We start from the raw sequence: 25173 nt of genomic DNA on the forward strand, positions 1-25173 counted from the left end.
TGAACCATGAAACCAGTAGCCTGCGTGTAAAGCAGGTGAGCCTCGGCCATGTGGGTGGGCCTTGTCCTATCAGGTGAAGGCATTCAGGGGAAGAGAATGAGGTTCCCCCAAAAGAAGAAGGGATTTGGCCTCAAACACCACAGCATAGAAATTCTACCTAAGTCACCTAGTCTTTAGGTTCAAGACCAAACGTCACCGCTTCCCTGAATCTCTGGCCTGCTGGTCGACCTTGTCATCCCTTCCAAGCATGGGAGGTAGTTTCTGAAAACAAGTCCAACTCTAGTGGGGAGCGGGAAGGGGGAGGGGCAATATAGGGGGAGGGGTAATATAGGGGGAGTGGCCATATAGAGGAGGGGTCATATAGGGGAGGGGCAATAGAGGGGGAGGGAAGTAAGAGATATAAACTATTATGTATAAAATAAGCTACAAGGGGACTTCCCTGGCAGTCCAGTGGTTAAGACTCTGTGCTTCAGCTGCAGGGGGTGTGGGTTCGATCCCTGGTCAGAGAACTAGGATCCCACAAGCCACATGGTGCCGCCAAAAAAAATAATTTAAAAAATAAAATAAAATAAGCTACAAGGATATACTGTACAGCACAGGGAATATAGCCAATATTTTATAATAACTGTAAATGGAATAGAATCTTAAAAAATTGTGAATCACTCTGTTGTACACCTGTAACTTATATAATATTATATAATATTGTGTGGCAATTTTTTAAAAAAGATGTAACAGAGCTTTGTGCACAGCTGATACCTTTAAACAAAAGTCAGTCTCTCTCTCCCTCTCACATATATGTAAATTATAATTATAAACATATAATTATAATTGCATAATTACATAAATATTGCAGTGATATATTTTATATCATTTACGTATTATATATAATTAAATATTATAGATATACAAGTATTAAATATATTAAATATATAATTTTTTTACTTAAATTGTGTATAGCTTATTCACCCTCTTCCCCCTAAATATAACTTTTTTTTTTTTTTAAAAAGCTATCCACTACATCATGAGTCTTGTTCATTGACTACAATTTTCCAGAGATTCTGCCCACCTCTTCCACTGGAATTTCTTCTGTAGGAGGAGGGACTGAGTGCAGCCGGGCAGAGGTGACAAGCCCTCTCGTGTGTAACAACCCACCTGGGTTTGGAACACTTTATGCTTTTACAAGTGATTTATGCTTGACAAGAACGCTCCTTATCCAAGCCAGCAAATCAATCTTGGCAATTAACGGTCATCACCAGCGGTGTTTACATCAGGTGCGAGCCAAGAATTCACTCTTTTTTTTTTTTTCTTTACCCCGAAAAGCAGCATCTTTTCAACCCAAGTGGTTCAGAAATGTCAGCATGCATTAAGAGCCCCTCAGTGGGCGTGTTAAAATTCCCACTGCCTGGCCACACACCCTGAGTTGTTTTGTTTTGTTTTGTTTTTAACACAGTTTTAACATTTTAACAGTCTATTGTCAAGCCTTTAAAATGGAACAAGAGTGAGTTGGGCTCTTTGGGGTTTTTTAAAGGTAATTTTCTGTATGTTTATTATAGAATTAAAAGGCTATGTTTGGCATGGCCTGAAGTAAAATATACACTATAAGGTATATTTAAATTTTACTTGAAGGGGGCAGGTTGCTAGGAAATACCTTTTTATTGTCTTTGTAAACAATTTTTATTGGAGTAGAATTGCTTTACAATGTTGTGTTAGTTTCTGCTGTACAGCAAAATGAATCAGCTCTACGTATACCTATGTCCCCGCTTTTTTGGATGTCCCTCCCATTCAGGTCACCACAGGGCAGTGAGTAGAGTTCCCTGTGCTCTACAGTAGGTTCTCCTTAGTTATCTATTTTATACATAGTAAGATTTACAGTATTGTGGTAGTTTCAGGTGTACTACAAAGTGATTCAGTTATATATATGTGTATATATATATATATGTGTGTGTATACATACATACATTTTTTCAGATTATTTTCCCACCCCCAGAGTTTTGATTTCACAGGTGGGGGCTGTGTGGTCTGAGCATCTACCTGTATCATCTATCACTTCTCAGGTGATACAGATGCTGTTGCTCTGGGGACCCCACCTTGAAAACCACGGTCCTAAATGATCTCATCCCCTTTGGATAACCATTTAGGGAAAAAAATGATACGCGATGCCTTTGATGTGATTTGACATAGGAAAATGTAAGCAAATACAGGAGGGCAGTTATCACCACTTCCTGACACACTCACTCCTGCGGGCCATGAGATTACTTCTCTGCAAATGTCAGAGTTTTGTGCGATGCCATAAAAAGCTTCATTTTAGAAAAAGGAAGCTACGGGTGCACACATCTGCGTTCTCTCTTGCATATTTCTACAGCCGTATTCAAAGGAGAAAAAGACAAGAATATTCCTGAAAGAAGCACCCCACCCCGTACACGGGTCCCCTTGTCACGATGTTGTTTTTTTCGAGCCGTGTGGAGTCATGCCCCCATCAGATGCAGGAAACACTTGGCGATCCTATACCCTCTGCAGACCCTGAACCTTGGACCCATGCTGATGAGAGAACCACTCCGTCCAAAGACGCCCCTTTGAGGGATGACTGGACCCCAGGAGTTAAAACACAGGGTGTTGAGTCCAGGGGGGGAAGCAGGTGCATTGCTGTGTGAGTGCTTGAGGCAACATTAGAATCTCTCCGGGCTCAGGGTCCTGTTCATTTTCTTCCTTGCTATGCACGCCCCGTGCGGAAAGCACCGGGTTGGCTAAAGGGCTACGCACACCTACGTGCTAAGAAATGAAAGGGGAAAACTCAGGAACGGCAGGGAATGAAGTCAGCCCGTCAACTCCATCAGGACACCAGAGCGTCCATGACACCCATCCTGGCCCGGCTCAGAGGACACGGGGCTGGTCCTCCACGAGACCCACACACCCTGAAGGTCTCCTACAGCCCCAGCACAGGTGACCCACAAACTGGGGGCTGAAAGCAACAGGGCTTCATCCTCCCCCAGCCCTGGAGACCAGACGTCTGAGACAGACAAATAGCGTAGGATAGCACTTATATGTGGCATCTAAAATATGACACACAGGAACTTATCTACCAAACAGAAACAGACTCACGGACACAGAGATCAGACTTGTGGTCGCCAAGGGGGAGGGGGTGGGGGAGGGCTGGATTGGGAGTTTGGGATTAAAATATACACACTAATATATATAAAATAGATAATCAACAAGGTCCTACTGTAGAGCACGGGGAACTCTGCTCAATATCCTGGGATAAACCATTGCGGAAAAAAACATATGTATATGTATAATGGAATCACTTTGCTGTACACCAGAAATGAACACAACATTGTAAATCAACTATACTTCAATTAAATACATTTTTTAAAATATATGCTTCTCAGTTTCCTCAAGTGTAAAATGAGGATAATAATAGGATTTACCTCAAAGCATAAATATAAATAGATGGATATGGATGTGTGAGTGCCAGTTAGCAAACAATTATTAATACGGGCAGACCTCACTTTACTGCGCTTCACCAATATTGCATTTTTTTACACATTGAAGGTTTGGGGCTGCCCCGCGTGGAGTAAGTCTATTGACGCCATTTTTCCAACATCATTTGCTCGCTTTGTGTCTCTGTGTCACATCTTGGTCATTCTCGCAGTATTTTAAACTTTTCCATTATTATTATATTTGTTACAGTGATCTCTGATCAGGGATCTTTGATGTTACTACTGCAAAAAGATTATGACTGACTGTATGCTCAGAGGATGGTTAGCATTTTTTAGCAATAAGGTATTTTTTTTTTTAATAAGGTATTTTTTAATGAAGGTGTGTACGTTGTTTTTATAGACATGATGCTATTGCACACTTACTGGACTACAGTCTAGTGTAAGCATCACTTTTAGATGCACTCGGAAGCAAAAAAATTTGTGTGACTTGCTTCATTGCAATATTTGCTTCACTGCTGTGGTCTGGAACCAAACCCGCAGCATCTCCCAGGTCTGCCTGTGTTAGTCAACACAGCTTTCACCTCGAGACAGGTTGATTGACGAACGTTTGGGTGTGTGAACCGCCATCACCTGGGACGAGCACCCTGCCCAGTGCGTCGTGGTGACGGGTCACCCTGACCGTCCTGGCAGCACCCGAGACCCCTGGCAACCGGCACCCACCTGCTCTGAAGGTCGTCCAAGTTCAGTTCCCCGACGTAGTGTGTGGCCGAGGACACGGTCACCACCCTCGTGCTGCGGCCGGGGGCGCCCGACTCCCGCAGGGTGTCCAGGAGGAGGTTGGTCAGCAGGAAGTGCCCCAGGTAGTTCACACCAAAGTGCTCCTCAAAGCCGTCCTCGGTGGTCCTCTGCGGCACCATCATTACACCAGCTGGGGACAGAGGAGGGTCAGGGACGGTGAGACGGGATGAGATGGGATGAGGATGGGAAGAGATGGGATGAGGCAGGATGGGATGGGATGGGATGGGATGGGATGGGATGGGATGGGATGGGATGGGATGGGATGGGATGGGATGAGGTGGGGTGGGATGGGATGAGGTGGGGTGGGATGGGATGAGGTGGGGTGGGATGGGAGGAGATGGGATAGGGTGGGAGGAGAAGAGATGAGATGGGATGAAGTAGGATGGGATGAGGTGGGATGGAATGAGGTGGGATGAGAGGAGATGAGATGGTTTGGATAACATGGCATGAGATGAGATGAGATGAGATGAGATGAGATGGGATGAGATGAGATGAGATGGGATGAGATGAGATGGGATGAGATGAGATGGGATGAGATGAGATGGGATGAGATGAGATGGGATGGGATGGGATGGGAGGAGATGGGATGGGAGGAGATGAGGTGGGAGGAGGTGGGATGGGATGGGATGGGATGAGGATGGGAGGAGATGGGATGGTTTGAGATGACATGGGATGAGATGAGATGGGATGGCATGAGGTGGGATGAGGAAGAGATGAGATTAGGTGGGATGAGGGTGGGATGGGACAGGATGGGATCAGGTGGGATGGGATGGGATGGGATGAGGTGGGATGAGAAGAGATGGGATGGGATGGGATGATGTGGGATGGGAGATGAGATGGTTTAGATAACATGGGATGAGATGGGATGGGAGGAGATGAGGTGGGATGAGGTGGGATGAGGTGGGATGAGGTGGGATGAGGTGGGATGAGGTGGGAGGGGGTGGGATGAGGTGGGAGGGGGTGGGATGGGATGGGATGGGATGGGATAGGATGGGATGGGATAGGATGGGATAGGATGGGATGGGATGGGATGGGATGGGATGGGATGAGGTGGGATGAGGTGGGATGAGGATGGAAGGAGATGAGATGAGATGAGGCTGGATGGGATGGGATGGGATGGGATGGGATGGGATGGGGTGGGATGAGGTGGGATGGGATGAGGAGAGGATAGGATAGGATGGGATGGGATGGGATGGGATGGGATGGGATGGGATGGGATGGGATGGGATAGGATGGGATGGGATAAGGTGGGATGAGATGAGATGGGATGAGGATGGAAGGAGATGGGATGAGGATGGAAGGAGATGGGATGAGGCTGGATGGGATGAGGTGGGATGAGGTGGGATGAGGCGGGATGAGGCGGGATGAGGCAGGATGAGGCGGGATGAGGCGGGATGAGGATAGGATGGGATGGAATGGGAGGGGATGGGATGGGAGGAGATGAGGTGGGATGAGGATGGGATGGGATGGGATAGGATGAGATGAGATGGGATGAGATGGGATGAGATGGGATGAGATGGGATGGGATGAGATGGGATGAGGTGGGATGAGGTGGGATGAGGTGGGATGAGGTGGGATGAGGCGGGATGAGGAGGGGAGGGGAGGGGAGGGGAGGGGAGGAGATGAGATGGCTTGGATGACATGGGATGGGATGGGATGGGATGAGATGAGATGGGATGGGAGGAGGTGGGAGGGGGTGGCGGCGCTGCTCCCCAGATGGATGGGGTACGTGCCCAGCGCCAGGAGGGTGGCTCTGGTCCTGGCTGCTGCCCCACCTTCCTGCCTCAGTTTCCTGCTCTGTACACGGTGGGGAAGATGCCAAAAGACCAACAAGACCCCTTCCTGCTCTCAAACTCTGCCCTTCGATGGCCCGAGCTTGTAAATGATGACAAAACAGCAGGACCCCCCAGAAAGTGAGGCTGTCCTGAGTCACCCAACAGTGTCCCCCGGGCCGGTCACTCTTCTGGATGGGAACAGCCATCCGCAGATGCCAGGGGCCTGGTCTGAGGAGTGGGCAGCACGGCTGGGACACCAGGGGGTGACGCTGTCCTATGGTCCACAGGCGGGTGGACAGAGCCCTGTTCCCCAAACTCACGTTGCCACGGCAGCCCCTCATTCAGGTGAACCCCAGAAGTGAATTCATCCCTCAGGCGCCCTTTGGGGAACGTCCCCACTGCAGGCCCCAGCCGGCCCGTCGGCCATTGGTCCATAAACACATTTGTGAAGCATGTCCTGGGGCTCCGTGCATTCTACCCGTCAGTTTGGGACACCCAGGCCTGCCCTCCGGGGGGGGGCAAAGGTCATCTAAATCCCTGTCCCTAAGTCCCTCCCACAGAGGCCAGGACACAGGTGATGGGCAGAACACATGCCCGGCCCATATGGTTCCATCTCCTAGAGCAGCCAGCGGGCTTGCACGTGTGTTTGTCTATGTGTGTGTCTAGGTGTGTGTGCGTACTGCCTGCCTGTGTGTGTGTGTGTGTGTGCATTTTATTCGTGCATGTAATTCTGTGTGTATTCGTATGCTTATTCTAGATGCATGTGTATATGTCCGTGTATACATACGTGTATCATGTATGTGTTTATATGTATTTGCACACATGTGCACATGCACACATTTATACACATACATGTTTATGCGTTTGTATGTGTATCTGTGTGTGTATTTGCACGCACGTGTTTATAAATGCCTATCAACTTATACATGTGTTTTCTTTTGCATATATTGTATATGCATGTCTATGAATTTGCATTGCAGATGTACGTGTATATGTACTTGCATGAATGCCTGCATTTGCATATAACACATGCATATGCATGTGTGTATGTGTACATATTTGTAAGTATATGAGCAGAGTTATTTGCCTATGTGTAACTGTTCACAGTCAACTATGCATTTGCACGTGTGTTTATGTGCAATGCATGCATACGTGTATTTCCAGTTTTATTTTCATCCACATAGGCTTTTGTATTTGCATATATATTTTAATTTGCAAGTTGTTTTGCATATGTGTATGATTTTTATGCACATATGCATATACATTTTTGTATGTATATGTACATGTGTTTGTACTTGCATGTGTATACACTTCTCTGGGTATATGCATTTGCATATGTGTATATGTTTATGTTTGTATTGATGTTTGTTTACATGGATGTATAGACATATTTGTATTTGCATATGTATATGTACATTTGTATGTGGCTGTATATGCATTTCTATATGTAATTCTCTGTATATGCATTTGTATATGTGTATGTGTTTGTTGATGTGTGTGTATTTTATATGGATGTATTCGTATATGTATACATATATATTTGTATGTGCCTGTGTATGCATGTCTACATGTAATTCTCCATGTATGCATTTGTATATGTGTTTGTTGATGTGTATTTTATATGGATGTGTATTTCTATATGTATGTAGTTGTATGTGTGTGTGTGTATATATATATATTTGTATGTGCCTGTGTATGAGATTTTATATGTAATTCTCTAAATATGCATTTGTATATGTGTTTGTTGATATGTATTTTATATCGATGTATATTTCTATATGTGTATACTTTGTATTTGTATATGTGTGTATGTATATATATATATATTTGTATGTGCCTGTGTATGCATTTCTACATGTCATTCTCCGTATATGCATTTGTATACGTGTATGTGTTTGTTGATGTGTATTTTATATGGATTGTATTTCTACATGTATATATTTTGTATTTGTATAATGTACATATATTTGCATTTGCAGGTATATGCAATTCTGTATGTAATTCTCTGAATATGCATTTGTATGTGTGTATGTGTTTGTTGTGTATTTTATATGGATGTGTATTTCTATATGTATATATTTTATATTTGTATGTGTGTATATATATATATATATATATATATATATTTGTATGTGCCCTTGTATGCATTTCTACATGTAATTCTCCGTATATGCATTTGTATATGTGTATGTGTTTGTTGATGTGTGTGTATTTTATATGGATGTGTATTTCTATATGTATATATTTTGTATTTGTATATGTGTGTGTGTCTATATATATATATATTTGTATGTGCCTGTGTATACATTTCTACATGTCATTCTCCGTATATGCATTCGTGTCTGAGTAACTGTGTCTGTGGACAGTTTTCCCAGCTGCAATGCGAGGCCCCTCCCGGGCCACACAGGCCACACTGCATGTCCCTCCACACTCCGGTCCCAAGTAGGATCCACCCTGGGTTTCACGACCCCATACATCCCCACTGCAGGTTCTGAGGTTCCTGAGGCAAAGAAAACGTCTGATTCAGGCTCTGGCTTTCACAGCGCTGGCCAAGTGCTCTGGGTATTGCAAGGTGGTAACATTTAAAAAACAAAGCTGTAGGGAGGCTGCAGGCTGATGGCAGCTTCCACAGATGAGGATGGAAGAGGAACCGTGACGGAAGATGGGGCTCCAGATGCAGAAACGAGAAGACGGGGAGTTCAGGTGTGCGGTGTCTCACCCTCACACGCATCCTGGCCACACTTGCCTCTTCCCTCCACACCCAGCTCTCCCCAAAAACCTCCGGGACGTTGAAACTTTATCCCCTGCACTGATGACTGTCAAACATCATGAGTATGGCACCGCATGGACGGAGGCCACAGACACGAGAAAACAAGCTACACGTGTCTTAGGCACTCAACGGAGTGTGTGTTCGAATATACCTACAGCCACTAAAATTCGATGAACAAAACAGATTGGGAGTTTGGGACTGACAGGTTCACACAGTTATATTTAAAATAAAATGCCTTTCCATTAAAACAACAAAAAGAAGAAGTCAAGTGGCTTGGCAAACTTCACACAGCCAGTAAATTATAGAATTAGAACTAAAAATCCTTTTTTTAGGTCAAAGGATGATTTTATTTTTTTATTTTTAACTTTTATATTGGGGTACAGTTGATTAACAATGTTGTGTTGGTTTCAGGTGTACAGCACAGTGATTCGGTGATACATATATGTGTGCCTATTCTTTTTCAAATTCTTTTCCCATTTAGGTTACTACAGAATTAAAATCCATTATTTTAACCCTAAACCCTACGATTCTCTTTTTCCCCAGGACCACTATGTAACCAAAAATAGGTTTCCTCAGCTACAGACCTATATTCCCCAGCCTGTCTGGTCTCTAAACTTGTGTCATTCTGAGATGAGACACTTTGTTACGATTTTCACAGTCAAATGAATTTGTTGAGATTATATGATATTAGGCTCAAAAATATTCTAAAATATTGTCTTGTAGTCAATAAAAAGTAAGGTATAAAAACAATGTTTCTGGGCTTCCTTGGTGGCGCAGTGGTTGAGAATCTGCCTGCTAATGCAGGGGACACGGGTTCGAGCCCTGGTCTGGGAAGATTCCACATGCCGCGGAGCAACTGGGCCCGTGAGCCACAACTACTGAGCCTGCGCGTCTGGAGCCTGTGCTCCACAACAAGAGAGGCCGCGATAGTGAGAGGCCCCCGCTTGCCGCAACTAGAGAAAGCCCTCGCACAGAAACGAAGACCCAACACAGCCAAAAATAAAAATAAATAAATAAATAAAAGATTACTATAAAAAATCCATTAAAAAAAAAAAAAAAGTTTCTGGACTTCCCTGGCGGTCCGGCAGTAAAGAATCCACCTTCCAATGCAGGGGACGTGGGTTGGATCCCTGGTTGGGAAACTAAGATCCCACACGCCACGTGGCACGGCCAAAATAAATTTAAATTTTTTTAATTTAAAAAATGTTTCTGAAGAGCATGTCAGGGTGCCCTTCAGAAGTCATCCAGAAGAAACACAGGCTTTTTGGTTGTCAAGTGGACATAAGGTCTGGCATTTAGAGAAAACGCACACACTTCCCTGGTGATGCATTTCCTTGATTGCCTGAGTTAGTGGGACGAAGCTGGATCAATGAGCTCTGTCAGTGCCTGCAGCGCAGGCAGCCCTCAGCGCAGGACAGACCCGTGCATCTGGGGCACTCGGCTGATGTGAGGCTGGTTGAAAGGGACAGCGGCCTCCAAGCAGCTGGACAACCAGCCTGAACATTCGTTTGACACCCGTTTCCTCAGGAGACGGAGTCTGTATTGCATTCCTCAAATCCTGGCAGCCTCGTGAACTTTGCTGTCATGAGTCGAATGCAGTGGCAGTGACAATGTCGTACAACGTCCAAGGGCATGCTCAGAAAGACCCCGGAGCTTCCGCGTTTCAGAATTCTGTCTTTCTGGGCACAGCCAGCTTCACTAGAGAAGGCTGGCAGTTCTAAGATCACTATTTTGGTGAGGAGACCACACGTGGGGGTCTGGTCGACCAGCTCAGCTGAGGTCAGGCAACGGGCAGGACCAGTTTCCCGCCACAGGAGAAAGCCACCCTGGACGTCTGGCCCTGGTTGACCCGTCAGACAACGGCGGCCCAGGTGCAACCCCATGGGAGGACCAGAGTGATGACTGCCCAAAATGCAAGCAAAATGGTTATTTTGATAGCAGCACTGTTTACAGTAGCCAAGACATGGGAGCCACCTAAGTGTCCAAAGACAGAGGAATAGATAAAGAAGATGTGGTACCTATATACAATGGAATACGACTCAGCCATAAAAAAACAATGAAATAATGCCGTTTGCAGCAACGTGGATGGACCTAGAGATTATTATACGTCGTGAAATAAGCCAAACAAAGACAAATACTATAGGATATCACTTATATGTGGAATCTGAAAAATACAACAAACTAGTGAATATAACAAAAAAGAAGCCAACTCACAGGTATAGAGAACAAACCAGTGGTTCCCAGTGAGGAGAGGGAAGGGGGAGGGGCAAGATAGGGGGAGGGGATTAAGAGGAACAAACCATTATGCATAAAATAAATAAGCTACAAGGATATATGTACAGCATGGGGAACATAGCCAATATTTCATAATACCTACAAATGGAGTATAATGTTTAAAACTTGTGAATCGCTATACTGTATACCTGTACCTTATATAATATTGTACATCCACTGTCCTTCAATAAATATAAATAAAAAATAAAAAAGGAAACGGTTATTCTGAGCCACTAGGATCGGGGAGTGGTCTGTGCACGCCGAAACGGTCAAGTCCAGGCTGGAGAGCTCCATCTCCTGGGACAAACCGGCAGCCACTAGACATGCCCTTCCAAGTGTCAAAATCCACTGGAAAACGCCCCACATCACGGAGCAGGGGCATGTGAAGGGGACACGGGGTCAGCAGGAATGATGGCCTGAATCTGGGGGTGTTAACCCGCGGTGACTTCCCGGGCTTCAGCCTGGTGAGTTGAGGACAACATTATACAGTAAAAGAAAGCTGCTGCTGGTTGTCACTTGCTTACGATGGTCTCTGATTCCTTGGACGTTGACAGCAGAGAAAACAGCCAGGAGGCTCGGGTCAGCCAGACGCTGGTACAGCTGCACCTACTCTGGGTCTCACCCCGCTGGGGCAGAACAGCCGGACTCAGCCGTGTTCATTTTCGCTGGGGCACCCGTGGTCCGGCTCATGGTGACCTGAGCTGAAGGGCAACCCCTCCCCGATCTCCTTACGGCTGTACCTTTTCCATCCACTCCACTCCGTATTATGTATTTCCTAACGAGAATGTACAAGACAGGACATGTGCAGCAATGACGCAGCCCTGGGGACATGCCAACACGGATCGTCGTTGCATACAAGCTCTGCTGACAGATTCTAGCAGAAACTCACTGACCCCGAGGGATAGTGAGGATGCTCCGGGCACAGCCCGAGTTCAAGGTGAGTTGGGAAATCATCACGGTCATCTGAGCAAGGTCTGGGCGGAAATAGCATCGTTGGAGAAAATATATTTTTAAAGCAACAGCAAGGACATCGCTGCCATGCATACAGCTGCCCACCCACCGTGTTCCAGAAGCGTCTAGCCCATCCTGGGGTTCATCCACCGGGGATGCTGCGTGAGAACTACAGCCCCATGGAGGCCGGACCCCCAAACTCCCGGGGTCCCTGCCCACGACTAAGCCCACGATAAAGTGAGATGCTGAGAATAATCACGTTGGTTTCTTTTTTTTTAAGATTTTTTTTTTAATGTGGACCATTTTTTTAAAAAGTCTTTTATTGAATCTGTGACGATATTACTTCTGTTTTATGTTTTGGTTTTTTGGCCACAAGGCATGTGGGATCTTAGTTCGCCGACCAGGGATCAACCCGCACCCCCTGTATTGGAAGGCGAAGTCTTAACCACTGGACCACCTGGGAAGTCCCTGGTTTCCATTTTTAAAGCAAAGTGTCCTGGACAGCTCCCTGGGTAGCAGATCTAACTGCAACAATAATATTTATTGAACGTCTGGCGGGTGCTGAGGGAGAGATTTTAACGGTTCACCCACGTCGCCGCACGTGTATTTTTTAAATGGATAAAGGGATGATGTCACGTCAGGGCTTCAAATGGTCATCCTTGTTAGTGACCATCCGTGAAAACAGCAGCCTCTGCGAACTGAAACATAGGAAAAGGAGCCATAAAAAATATCTGCTATGGACTTCCCTGGCGGTCCAGTGGTTGAGACTCCACGCTTCCACTGCAGGGGGCACGGGTTCGATCCTTGGTCGGGGCACTAAAATCCTGCAAAGCTGCACAGCGCAGCCAAAAAAAAAATCTGCTCGTTGATGGATGCATTTGCTTGGTGAGTGGACACACGTCTGTGGCCTGGAATATCTCATCGTCACAGGTGGCTTCTACACTTTGTACTTGGTTTTTTTTTTATTTTTTGGCTGTGCTGCACAGCTTGCGGGATCTTAGCTCCCCGACCAGGTATCGAACCCGAGCCCCGGCAGTGAAAGCACAGAGTCTTAACCAGTGCACCGCCAGGAAATTCCCCCACTGTTTTTACTTCTATAGATAATTTTTGCCTTGCATAGAAAAGCCAAGCCACTCGTCTGTAGGATGTTTCCAATCCAAAGAAAACGTATACGTTTTGTATCCAAGAAACTATAACATGTACTGTTTGCACTTGCCTGCTGGGATGTGGGCAGACTCTTTGCATGGTTTTCATGCTTTTCTAATGGAAAAAAAGCATCTGGTCTATGATGCTTGCTCATGGAAATACATCAAATATCTTCTTTGCCTGTGTATTTCCATGCTTAGATATTTCTAACGTTTATTTTTTCCCTGTCTACTTCCATACATAGCGACGCACCGTGAAAAGTAAATGGCATGAATGATATGTATATTATTATTCAAAATAAAGTCTTCTACTTAAAAATAAACCATGTGTTATTCCTTATAGAGAGGGGGAAAAAAAAAAAAAGATGTGTCCTAATCAGGAGAGGATGAGAGAGAGTTATTTGCCTTACAGGGGAAAAGAGAGGAGCAGGGAATGAGAGAGAGAGAAAGACAGACAGACAGAGAGAGAGAGAAGGGTATATTCTAGCTGGTGCCCAATGGCTACATGAAGGTTTAAGTCCAGAACGTGAGGAACACCTTAGAAAACTCTCGCAGACAATCCACCATCACTCCAGGGCTGACCACGAAACCTACCTCCAGAGCTGGGGTCTGCCACAACTTTGGAATCCAGAGACTTTACCATCAGCGGAACTAAAAATGCAAAAGTAAAGACGTCTGGAAGCGGGCAACCAAGGCAGTCAACAGAGGAATGCACAAATGTTCGGAAAGAAGGATAGAAGATTCTGGAAAGGGATGAGGGTTCTGAATCCACCTACAGAACGCGACCAGGAAAGGAGGTGTCCACGTGTCTCAGGGAAAATCTATAGATGGAAGGAAGCCTGTGATCTGAGGCAGGACCGGGAGTGGCAATGAACCCAGGTGTTTGTCAGCCCAGCAGGACCCAGGTGCTGGGGCTGAGTGCTTAGGGGTACTGAACACAGTCACATCCTGGGCCAGTGAAAATGTCGAGCTTCAAAGAGCACATGAGTGTGTCCAAAATCATCCTTAACTCAATGGAGAAAACACTGGCTAGAGCATCATGGGGACAGGTCCACAGGTCACCCTCGTCCTGTGTTTCCAATACTGTCATCTCCCTGTCACCACAGAGGACAGACCACCCCACGTCCCATGGCCACGGCAGAGATGCCACCACTTACTGAGGATGTTTCCCCAACGAGCAACTATTCGCACTAGAAATACCGCCTGGGGACCCGCTATAAGCACAGCCAGGACACCTGGGGCCAGGGGATCGGAAACGCCCAACTCTGCTAAGAGCTCCTGTGTTGCACTATTTCCAAAAAGACATCAAAGAAAGGCGGGAGGAGCGTGCATCCTCTCGGGGAGGGTGCATCAAAAACAAAATCTCCTCCCACCCAGAAAACCCTTCTGAAAAGGAGACAATTTTATCATTGACTCACCGTGAAACCAGAGGGCAATCAAAGAAATTGCAAAGACGGGAGGACATGTCACCCTCTTACAGAGCAAAGTGGCTAAAACCCATCCCATGCACAGTCTGAGGATAAAACTTCTCCGTCATCGAAAAGTCTATACATAATAGACGCCGGAGAGGGTGTGGAGAAAAGGGAACCCTCCTGCACTGTTGGTGGGAATGTAAGTTGGTGCAGCCACTATGGAGAACAGGATGGAGGTTCCTTAAAAAACTAAAAATAGAGCTACCGCCTGATCCAGCAATCACACGCCTGGGCACATATCCAGACAAAACTCTGGTTTGAAAAGATACATGCCCCCCAATGTTCACAGCAGTGCTGTTTACAACAGCTAAGACATGGAAGCAACCTAAGTGTCCATCAAGAGAGGAACGGATAAACAAGATGTGGTACATATATACAATGGAATATTACTCAGCCATAAAAAAGAACGAAATAATGCCATTTGCAGCAACATGGATGGACCTAGAGATGATCATACTGAGTGAAGTCAGTCAGACAGAGAAAGACAAATATCATATGATATCACGTATATGTGGAATCTAGAAAAACGGTAGAGATGAACTTATGTGCAAAGCAGATACAGACACACAGATGTAGAGAACAAACTTAGAGTTACCAAGGGGGGAAGGTGGGGATGAATTGAGAGATTGGGATTGACATGTACACACGGCTATGTTTAAAATGCATAACCAACAAGGACCTGCTGTATAGCACAGGGAACTCTACTTAATACTCTGTAATGGCCTATATGGGTAAAGAATCTAAAAAAGAGTGCATACATGTGTATGTATAACGGATGCACTTTGCTGTACACCTGAAACTAACACAACATTGTAAATCACCTCTACTCCAATAAAAATTAAAAAAAAAAAAAAGAGCTCCTGAATTAAGTGATGCTGGAGCATTTGGGTAATTAGAAAACCACTGCATTTTTGGACCCGCTTCCTGGACGCTCAGGAAGGGCTTTGGAAGGAGGAGGCCCTTGAGCGGGGACACGGGATGGGCAGCCTCCTGTACTCCTGTGGCACTTACGGAATCCGGGTCAATCACGTCCAACAGCCCTGCGAGCTCCACCACCAGCACAGGAGCATCCAAGTGCCTTCCGCTCCCAAAGACAGGAGCAGCGCCCCGGAAAGCACGACACAGCGGGAAACGGTTCCCTCGGGGAAGCACAGACCCGGGGGAGAGAAACAGAAGGCGTTCATGAGGAGTGGTCCACACATACTCACATCCGACCCTCCAAGGATAAAGGCACGCACGGTGAGTCACCGGTTTCCCAAGAGACACATCAGACGCGTCTTTCTCGGAGGAAACGCCGAGCACGTAAATAAGGAAAGTATTCGGGCATCTGCGCCCCTCCCCCGAGGAATGGGCCCCGACTCCCTGCTTTCTTGACCACCCTCCCTGTCGGTGCCAAGGCCATGGCGGCCACTGCCAGGAAGACTGGCTCTAAGGGTACCTGGTCCCTGGCTCTCCATGCTGACTTAGGATACGGATTCATGAACGAATGAAGAACTATACCGAAAACGGGGTTCCTACGTATCTGGCCAGGCAAGCATCTTTGTGATTTTTCAGGGTTACCATGGACATATTTATTTGGAGGGGAAAACATAATGTTTAGTAATTCTTGATCTTGAGAAATATATCCATGCGTGTCACGGGGACAACTTCTACAAGGCTAAAACAGAAGTCCTGAGGGCTGGTTACAAATCTACCCGAGTTCTGGCACAGGGATGGGAAACGAGATAAATCAATACTGATGTGAATAAATGATAAATATTGACCAGCTCGGCAGGACACAGATCATTCTTGGGGTGGATAAACCCTCAGCTTCTCTCCTGAGTTCCCCACAGCCAGAGAGAGGCGGTCTGGTTCTATTGATGTCACGCTAGCGAGTGCAGAAATATTCCGCCTCTGAAATACCAAACGTTTGCACAATCCTGATTGCTCTCTTTAGGAATAAATTTTAGTAATGCAGAGCACGAAGTCTAGCTAGACGTGGCCCCTGGACGTCTTCTCTGTGGGACACAGCTGGGGCTGTTTTCCATGAGAGTTGATGGGTGAGCAGCAGTTTGTCCTATTAACCCAACTCCTCTGAACCAATCACCTTGGGGCAGGGTGGGGGCGGGGGGGAGATAATATCCCAGAGGAGGGTCCCAGGCGTATCGTTTTCAGAAACTCTGCAGACCCTCCTGGACACCAACAGTACCATCGACAGGGTTCCCCTCTGAGAAGTCCTGTAGTTGGGACGCCCACTGGCATCTGCTGACTCAGAATCTCCCCAATATCCATCCCTTCAGAACTGTCGTTTGAACACAGCAAAGATAAACCCTCGTGTACAAACCAAGCCACGAGATGAATGAGAAAATCCTTCACTTCCCCCAAATCAGCTAAGTCTGCCCCGAGCCCCGGGCACACTGGGCTGGAAATGAATCCATTGTCAGTCTGGAATGGACCGTCCTGGCTAAGCCCTGGCCCAAGGGGCATTTATCCCTGGAGCCGTCCACCCATCCTGGGTACCAGAGGGCGATGCCCCTTCCTAAGTCCAGGGGTTGCCAACACTTTTGCGGTCCTGTGGCATCTCCAAGAGACACAGAGGCTCTGCAAAGGAGGGATCCTCTTTTTGTCTTCTAGGGCGTGTCCATCCGACAGCCTTCCTGCCCAGCACCGTGGGAAGTGGGCATCCATTATGGGCACCAGTATAACCTCCGCCCCAGGGCACATTGTTCCTGGAAGTTTGTCTGAACCCACAGGGGCTGTTACTTCCAAGTCCTCCAGAACCGGGCTCCTCCCTACAGGGACCCAATGGGGTTCCGAGAAGAACCGTCCTAAGTCTGCAAAAAAAAAAAACCCTACAGAGCCAAGAATGTGCCCAACCCGGCCAACATTTTGAAAGATAAAGGGTACCACACGACAGGAGCAAACGCCACGTGTGATTTCAGCCAATCATCCCGTAATAACTGGACTCCCATTTCCGACTCTCGGAAATGGCGTTCGGAGGAGTCCGGGCTGGGAAATTCCATGCGTGGAATTTAATTTAATCACACGTGATGATGCCGTCTTCTCTTTACACGACCCTGTGTCACACTGTAAGAGACATTTTCTAGGGTCAGGCATTTCACAGAATAAGTCTTTGTTTAATGTTTGTCCCCTTGGCTAGAGAATGATTTGCACGAGGTCAAGGGCTCTTGTTTATCACTGTGTGGTTCCTGCCTGTGAATCACCAAGAAGGTGGGTGTGGGGGACAGAATAATGTCCCCAGAGACGTCCGTGTCCTGATCCCCGTGTCGGGGACAGAATAACGTCCCCAAGAGACGTCCGTGTCCTGATCCCCGTGTGGGGGACAGAATAACGTCCCCAAGAGACGTCCACGCCCTGATCCCCGTGTGGGGGACAGAATAACGTCCCCAAGAGACGTCCACGCCCTGATCCCCGTGTGGGGGACAGAATAACGTCCCCAAGAGACGTCCACGCCCTGATCCCCGTGTGGGGGACAGAATAACGTCCCCAAGAGACGTCCACGCCCTGATCCCCGTGTGGGGGACAGAATAACGTCCCCAAGAGACGTCCACGCCCTGATCCCCGTGTGGGGGACAGAATAACGTCCCCAAGAGACGTCCACGCCCTGATCCCCGTGTGGGGGACAGAATAACGTCCCCAAGAGACGTCCACGCCCTGATCCCCGTGTGGGGGACAGAATAACGTCCCCAAGAGACGTCCACGCCCTGATCCCCGTGTGGGGGACAGAATAACGTCCCCAAGAGACGTCCACGCCCTGATCCCCGTGTGGGGGACAGAATAACGTCCCCAAGAGACGTCCACGCCCTGATCCCCGTGTGGGGGACAGAATAACGTCCCCAAGAGACGTCCGTGCCCTGATCCCCGTGTGGGGGACAGAATAACGTCCCCAAGAGACGTCCGTGCCCTGATCCCCGTGTGGGGGACTGAATAACGTCCCCAAGAGACGTCCACGTCCTGATCCCCATGTGGTGGGCAGAATAATGTTCCCCAAAATGTTCATGTTTTAATCTCTGGAACCTGTGACTATGCCACCTTACCTGGCAAAAGGGAGTCTGCAGATATGAATACATTAAGGACCTTGACCTGGGGCACTGACCCTGGGTGAGCCCAGTGTAATTTCACAGTCCTTTATAGCAGGGAGGCAGGGGGTCAGACTCAGAGAAGGAGGTGTGAGGACAGAAGCAGAGGTTGGAGGGAGACGGTGATTTGAAGGTGCTGTGGTACTCGCTTTGAAGATGGAGGAAGGGGCCATGAGCTTAGGAATTCGGACGACAAAGCTGGGAACAGTAAGGAAATGGATTTTCCCAAGAGCCAGTGTCCTTTAGGGGCTAAGGAATCCCACAATGGTTCTGTCACCCTGAGGTGTCTCTGGGGCACTGAGCAGAAACAAGAGGTCCTGAGCTCAGAGGAAAGATCTGGATGAAGGAGTTAAATCTGGGCTGAAGGTCAGCCAACGTGCGGATGAGATTCTCTGCAGAAAGAAGAGAGAGGGTGTGAAAAGAGGGTCCAGCAGCAAGCCTCCCCAGGTCCAAATGCAACTCTGTCCTGGTTTCCAGAGAAACGTTATCTTCCTGAGAGCCGTGCATGTGGGGTTTAAAATCTGCAGAGAAAAGGAACGTGGGACCATCGTAGGATGACTGGAGTCATCTCAAAACTCAAGGGCACTACAGATAAATACTGGAGAGGGTGTGGAGAGAAGGAAACCCTCCTACACTGTTGGTGGGAATGTAAGTTGTGCAGCCACTATGGAGAACAGCATGGAGGGTCCTTAAAAAACTAAAAATAGAGCTACCATATGATCCAACAATCCCACTCCTGGGCATATATCCAGAGAAAACCATGCTGTGAAAATATTCATGCACCCCAATGTTCATAGCAGCACTATTTACAATAGCCAAGACATGGAAGCAACCTAAGTGTCCATGGACAGATGAATGATAAAGAAGATGTGGCACATATATATATATATATAATGGAATATTACTTAGCCATAAAAAAGAATGAAATAATGCCATTTGCAGCAACATGGATAGACCTGGAGATTATCACACTAAGTGAAGTAAGTCAGACAGAGAAAGACAAATATCATATGATAGCGCTTATGTGTGGAATCTAAAAAATACAAATGAAGTTATTTATAAAACAGAAACAGACTTGCAGACATAGAGAACTTATGGCTTCCAAAGGAAAAAGGGGGAGGCATAAATTAGGAGTTTGGGATTAACAGATACACCCTACTATATATAAAATAAATAAACAACAAGGACCTACTGTATAGCACAGGGAACTATATTCACTATCTTGTAATAACATATAATGGAAAAGAATCTGAAATAGAACATATACATATATGTGTGTGTATCAATGAGTCACTTTGCTGTACACCTGAAACTAACACAACATTGTAAATTAACTATACTTCAAGTAAAATAAAGATGGTTAAAAAAAAAGAGCAGAACAGTCAACAGAGAGCATTGTATATAAACTAAATAAAATTACTTAAAGTGCTTTTCCTTTAAAAAAAAAAAAAAAAAAACTTGGGCTTCACTGGTGGCGCAGTGGTTAAGAAACCGCCTGCCAATGCAGGGAACACGGGTTCGAGCCCTGGTCCGGGAAGATCCCACATGCCGCGGAGCAACTAAGCTCGTGTGCCACAACTACTGAGCCTGCGCTCTAGAGCCCTAGAGCCACAACTACTGAGCCCGTGTGCCACAACTACTGAAGCCCGCGCGCCTAGAGCCCGTGCTCCACAACAAGAGAAGCCACCACAATGAGAAGCCCGTGCACCGCAATGAAGACCCAATGCAGCCAAAAATAAACAAATAAAATGAATAAATTTATTAAAAAAAACAACAACAACAACTTAAGGGCGAGGGTGAATTATGGAGAACACATTGATATGTCTTGCCTATGGCGTTTTCCCCAGAGAGCTCTCTCCACTACAGCAAATGTGCTTTACAGACATATTTCCCACTAAAATTCTGTTGACCCAAAGCAGAGATCTGTTGGAGAAAGGCATGAGCCTTGAGATATATAATTTTCCCTACTTCCTGGCAGATGGAAGGCTGTACTGAAACTGCAGAAAAGACCCTCAGCGGATATTCAGTTCTGTTGCGCATGTGTCTATAAAATCTCAGGAATCCTGCACGATGGCACGTGCTGCCGTTACTGATCCCTGAGGGTGTTAAGTTTAATGTGGAAAGAAGATGTGTGGTTGGACACATCTCCACGGCCCCTCCATGTAACTCACCTGTACATGTGGCAATTTACAATGTTTTCTTTCTAATCAAGGAGGACACAGATAAACACCCACCAAAGGAACCCCACCCCAGTGCTGAGGATCCCAAGTGTCCACGTCCTTGGAAAGCATTTATTTCTGCAAAGAGGTCTAAGGCATAATCATCTTGGGGAACTTGAAAAATATCAATCAAGCGTACATTAAATTCATTCTGAACCTTCCCAGAAGAGCTGCCAGCATTAACGACATGCAGAGTACTTTCCCAGGCTAAGTAGAGGGAAATGGTATTAGTTGTAGGTGTTTCATAGGTACCCACACATCAAAGCCACAGATGCATACGTGTAGCTTTGGAGAGACAGTTTATATCCCATGCCTTTCCCTTAAGTGAGAATTTCCAATTAAACAAGTGGATTGAGAAGAAGTATCTCTATCTGACCCTGACCCTGAACGCCAACCCCATTAGTATTATGGGAGAAAGATAAAATACACAAGACAAAGAGAAAGGTGAGGAAATGACAACAAGCAGGTCTCGGGAGCCAGAATCAGAGGGACAAGTGTCACAGCCTCAGGAGGAGGAACGATACTCCCTCCCCTTGAGATCTGTCCACATCCTAATCCCCGGCATCGTGCATAGGGTCCCTCAGAAAAAGGGGTGCCAGCAAAAGGGACTTCGGAGAAGGGATTAGGTTAAGGATGTTTAGATGCGAAAATGACCCTGGATTATCCACGAGAGGCTCAGTATAATCACAAGGGTCCTAGCTTTCTCTGCCATCCAAAATACGAATAATTTGGGAATTCCCTGGCAGTCCGGTGGTTAGGACTCAGCGCTTTCACTGCCGTGGCCCTGGGTTCAATCCCTGGTCGGAGACTAAGATCCCACAAGCCACGGGGCACGACTAAAATAAATAAATGAATCCATAAAATTGCTTAAAAACACTGGTAAAGAGAAAATCTTAAAAACAGAGAATAAAAGACATTTAAAAAAAAAACAAAATACAAATAATTTGACAAATGTTTTATCTATTTGAGAAAAAAGTATAGTGGCTGTAACTCACTGTTTCTGTCTATGCCTTTTATTGTATTAATTAATTAATTTAATTATTTTTGGCCACGCTGTGTGGCATGCGGGATCTTAGTTCCCCAACCAGGGATTGAACCCGTGCCCCCTGCATTGGAAGCACAGAGCGTTAATCACTGGACCGCCAGGGAAGTCTCTACTGTATCAATTTAACCATTTACCTCCTTTATATACTGGATCTCCAAGTCTGAAAGCAATGTGTTAAGTTCTACCGGCACAAATGTTTTCCAAGATACTTACAATAGTTTTCGTTCTCTATATTTATTGTTTGGAGATGTTAATCACTGTGTTTCTCTTTGGAGAGTTTGGATGAACTTTTATGAAACAAGTTGACTGTAGCAGCGGGAGAGAGAAAGAGGCAGGGAAAAGGGCAGGAAAGTGAGAAAGCAGACGTGTTTCCAATGCTCCTAAGAGCTCAGCGTGGCTGACAGCAGGGCTCTGGGTGGTCTGTGTTGAAGGTGGCCAGGGGGCAGGTGGAAGGCAGGGGGAGGGGAGATGTGGATTCCACATGTACGTTTGAATAGTGCTGGCTGTAAGGATGACGTCAAGAGACAGTTGGGCGTGAGGGTCTGGAGCCCAGATCATGATCATCATGGAAACACACTGAGGATTTAATAAAATAACTCTTGTGAAAACACCCAACCCTTTGCATGTCCCTCATACATCTTAGCCCAAGTGGACCTGTCAAAGTATCAAATCCACAGGACACATCATCACACTTTACATCATTTCAAAGCAACATCCTAAAATTGATTATTCTGATAACGAAAGCCAAACACATCAGTGGAACAAAGCAGTGGCAATAATTGAAACATACATTTCCTTGGGAATCCCGCTTTCCCAGAGGACCGCTAGAGCTCGTGTCTGTGTCTGAATTAACCTCTGGATTTCTCCAGAACTCACCGTTATTGACCAGGACGTGGAGCGGGATTTTCTTCATCTTAAACCTCTGGACGAACTGCTGAATAGACCTCATGGACGCCAGGTCACAATATAGAAATTCCACTGGAGAAAGACAAAAATGCGTGTTTATCCTCCAATTTACCGCAGATGCTAAGACAATTTCTAAAGAGGTTAACTTCTATCCCTCCTGGGAAGTAACACTGGATTAGAGAAAAGAGGAAGGTCCACTGTGGGCAACATACGCTAAGAAGACCCTCTATGAGTTACGTCCTTGACGATGCCCTCTTTTGGAGTGTGGGTGGGACTGTGTCCTCTTATACGGCAAAGATCCTGGGATGCCACCCCTATGACTGTATTTCATTACATAATATTCCCTCTTGCAAGCACACTAGAGGAAGAGAGATTCTCCTGCTGTTCTGGAAGAAATAAGTTGCCTCGTTGGGAGAGGGCCATGGGGCAAGACCCTCAGGGCAGCTCCTGGGAGCTGAGAACAGCTCCCACCCAAGAGCCAGCAGGACAGTCAGAACCTCAGACCTACAACCTCAAGGGACTGAGTTCATCCAACAACCATGCGAGCTCAGAAGACAATCCTGCTGTCCAGAGGGGAACTTAGGCCAGACAACCCTTCTGAGCGGAAGGCAGTTTTCTGGGTCATTCTGCAGCAGTGTGGTCCTTGCAACTGTCGCAGCTGGCTCTGCTGAAGGATTGCTCTGGGTCTCCCCAGGCCCAGCTCTTGGTAAGATGCTCACAGGGACATCCGTGGTCCCAGGACCCAGGAACAGAGGGGAGTACGGCTTCCATATCCTAAGGACCAGCACCTACTGTGCCATACATCTCAGGGGTGAGACATGCCTGCAGGATTTTGTTGGTTTGTGGTTTCTGTAGGAAGTTTTAAATATAATTACACCTGAGAGCCAGCAAAAGTACTCGCTTGGGAAGGTACACATTTTGGAACACATACGTTAGTGTTCACTCAGAAGAGACATTTTAAGATAATCTTTAGCACGGAGAGTGGAACCTATGTGGGCCAAGTCACACAGCCACTGAGGACAAGCGAGTGTATATATTTATTAAAATATTTTCAATATTTTCCCTAAAAAACTACAGTGGGAGTCGGGGTGGGCATGCTCCTGGATCAGAGTTACTCAGAGTGGCCTACGGACAGGCACCATCCTGTGATCTGTTGGTTACCAGTCTGCCAGAGGACACGTTCAGAAATTGAGGATGTGTTTAGAAATTTAAAAAATCAACAGTCATTTTATGTTTGCTGAATCCAGTAATTAAAAAAAAAAAAAAAAAAGCAACACTGGGCACTCCCGTTTTGCATGTTTCTTAAATGTATTTTTTCTCATAATTCCTTTCTCTTCTGTCTCCAATGGCATCAGGCTGTGACAGACTGGGGACAAGGGAGCTTTGCCACAGGGCGTTTGGAAGTTCTGCTCTAGAACACAGTGCCATCTGGATAGGCATTCCTGACACACTGTTCTAACTTTCGCCTGAAACACTCCCAAGAATGTAAAAAAAAAAAAAGAGAAAAACTCACACTACTGCTAATAACTCGAACCCATGGTAAAAGGATGAGTGGACCCACACACTCAGCTTCCAGAAATAGAGCACTGTTACTGGATCTCCGAAATGTCAGAAGATGATTTTTCCCTGCTCCTTGGGGGAAAAGGATCAGAAATGACCAGAAACATGAGGACTGATGTTCCACGTTGAGAGCGCTGCCTTGTGAAGGAGCTACTGGGTTTTGCTTCTTTTCTGCCCATTCTTGTCATTAGCACCCACTTTCTACATCCTTGCAGGAGCTGCCCCCCACCCCTCACCTCTACAATAGCATCACTGGCAGGACGATGGGGTGACACTGCACAGGGAATATGAGCCCCCAAATCAAGCCCTACCGCTGAGGAGGGCAGACTGTTCCCTGCAGACCAGAAGGCTTTAAGGGCTCCATCCCTGAGAAGAGAAACGCCCAAGACAAGCTGCAAACTGTGAGGTCTGCCCCCCATCGAGCGGAGGCACCAGGATTGATCACTGACAGGATATGGGGACTCATGCATGCTAGGGGCTCACCTAAAACCCAAGTAGGGGCTGCATCCCCCCAACAATGCCCACGGTGAGAGGGGACAGGGGTAGTTGACACAGCAGGGCTCCTGGTGGGGAGAAGGAGACACAAGTGACATTATTCATTTTACCTGGGGTGCCATCACGAACACCTTCATTTCTATCTGGATAATTAGAGAAATGAAGGTTGCGATGTTTTGAGAATGGTCAAGGTACCCCTAGGAAATAAGAAATAGAACGCCTTCCATGCAGAGGACTGGAACATAGG

At 46.5% G+C, this 25173-nt stretch overlaps 1 protein-coding gene across 1 annotated transcript in view; it reads right to left on the reverse strand.

The window, feature by feature from the left end:
• Positions 1-25173, reverse strand: part of LOC133082259 (dehydrogenase/reductase SDR family member on chromosome X-like) — a 188831-nt gene that overhangs the window by 29745 nt on the left and 133913 nt on the right. The window contains exons 4-5 of the mRNA XM_061178786.1: positions 22842-22943; positions 4158-4365 (exon numbers count right to left, since the gene is read on the reverse strand). Coding sequence (XP_061034769.1) covers positions 4158-4365; positions 22842-22943 — 310 coding nt within the window. The remainder of the gene's footprint in view (positions 1-4157; positions 4366-22841; positions 22944-25173) is intronic.

The sequence above is a fragment of the Eubalaena glacialis genome, chromosome X, assembly GCF_028564815.1.
Source record: "Eubalaena glacialis isolate mEubGla1 chromosome X, mEubGla1.1.hap2.+ XY, whole genome shotgun sequence".
NCBI lineage: Eukaryota > Metazoa > Chordata > Mammalia > Artiodactyla > Balaenidae > Eubalaena > Eubalaena glacialis.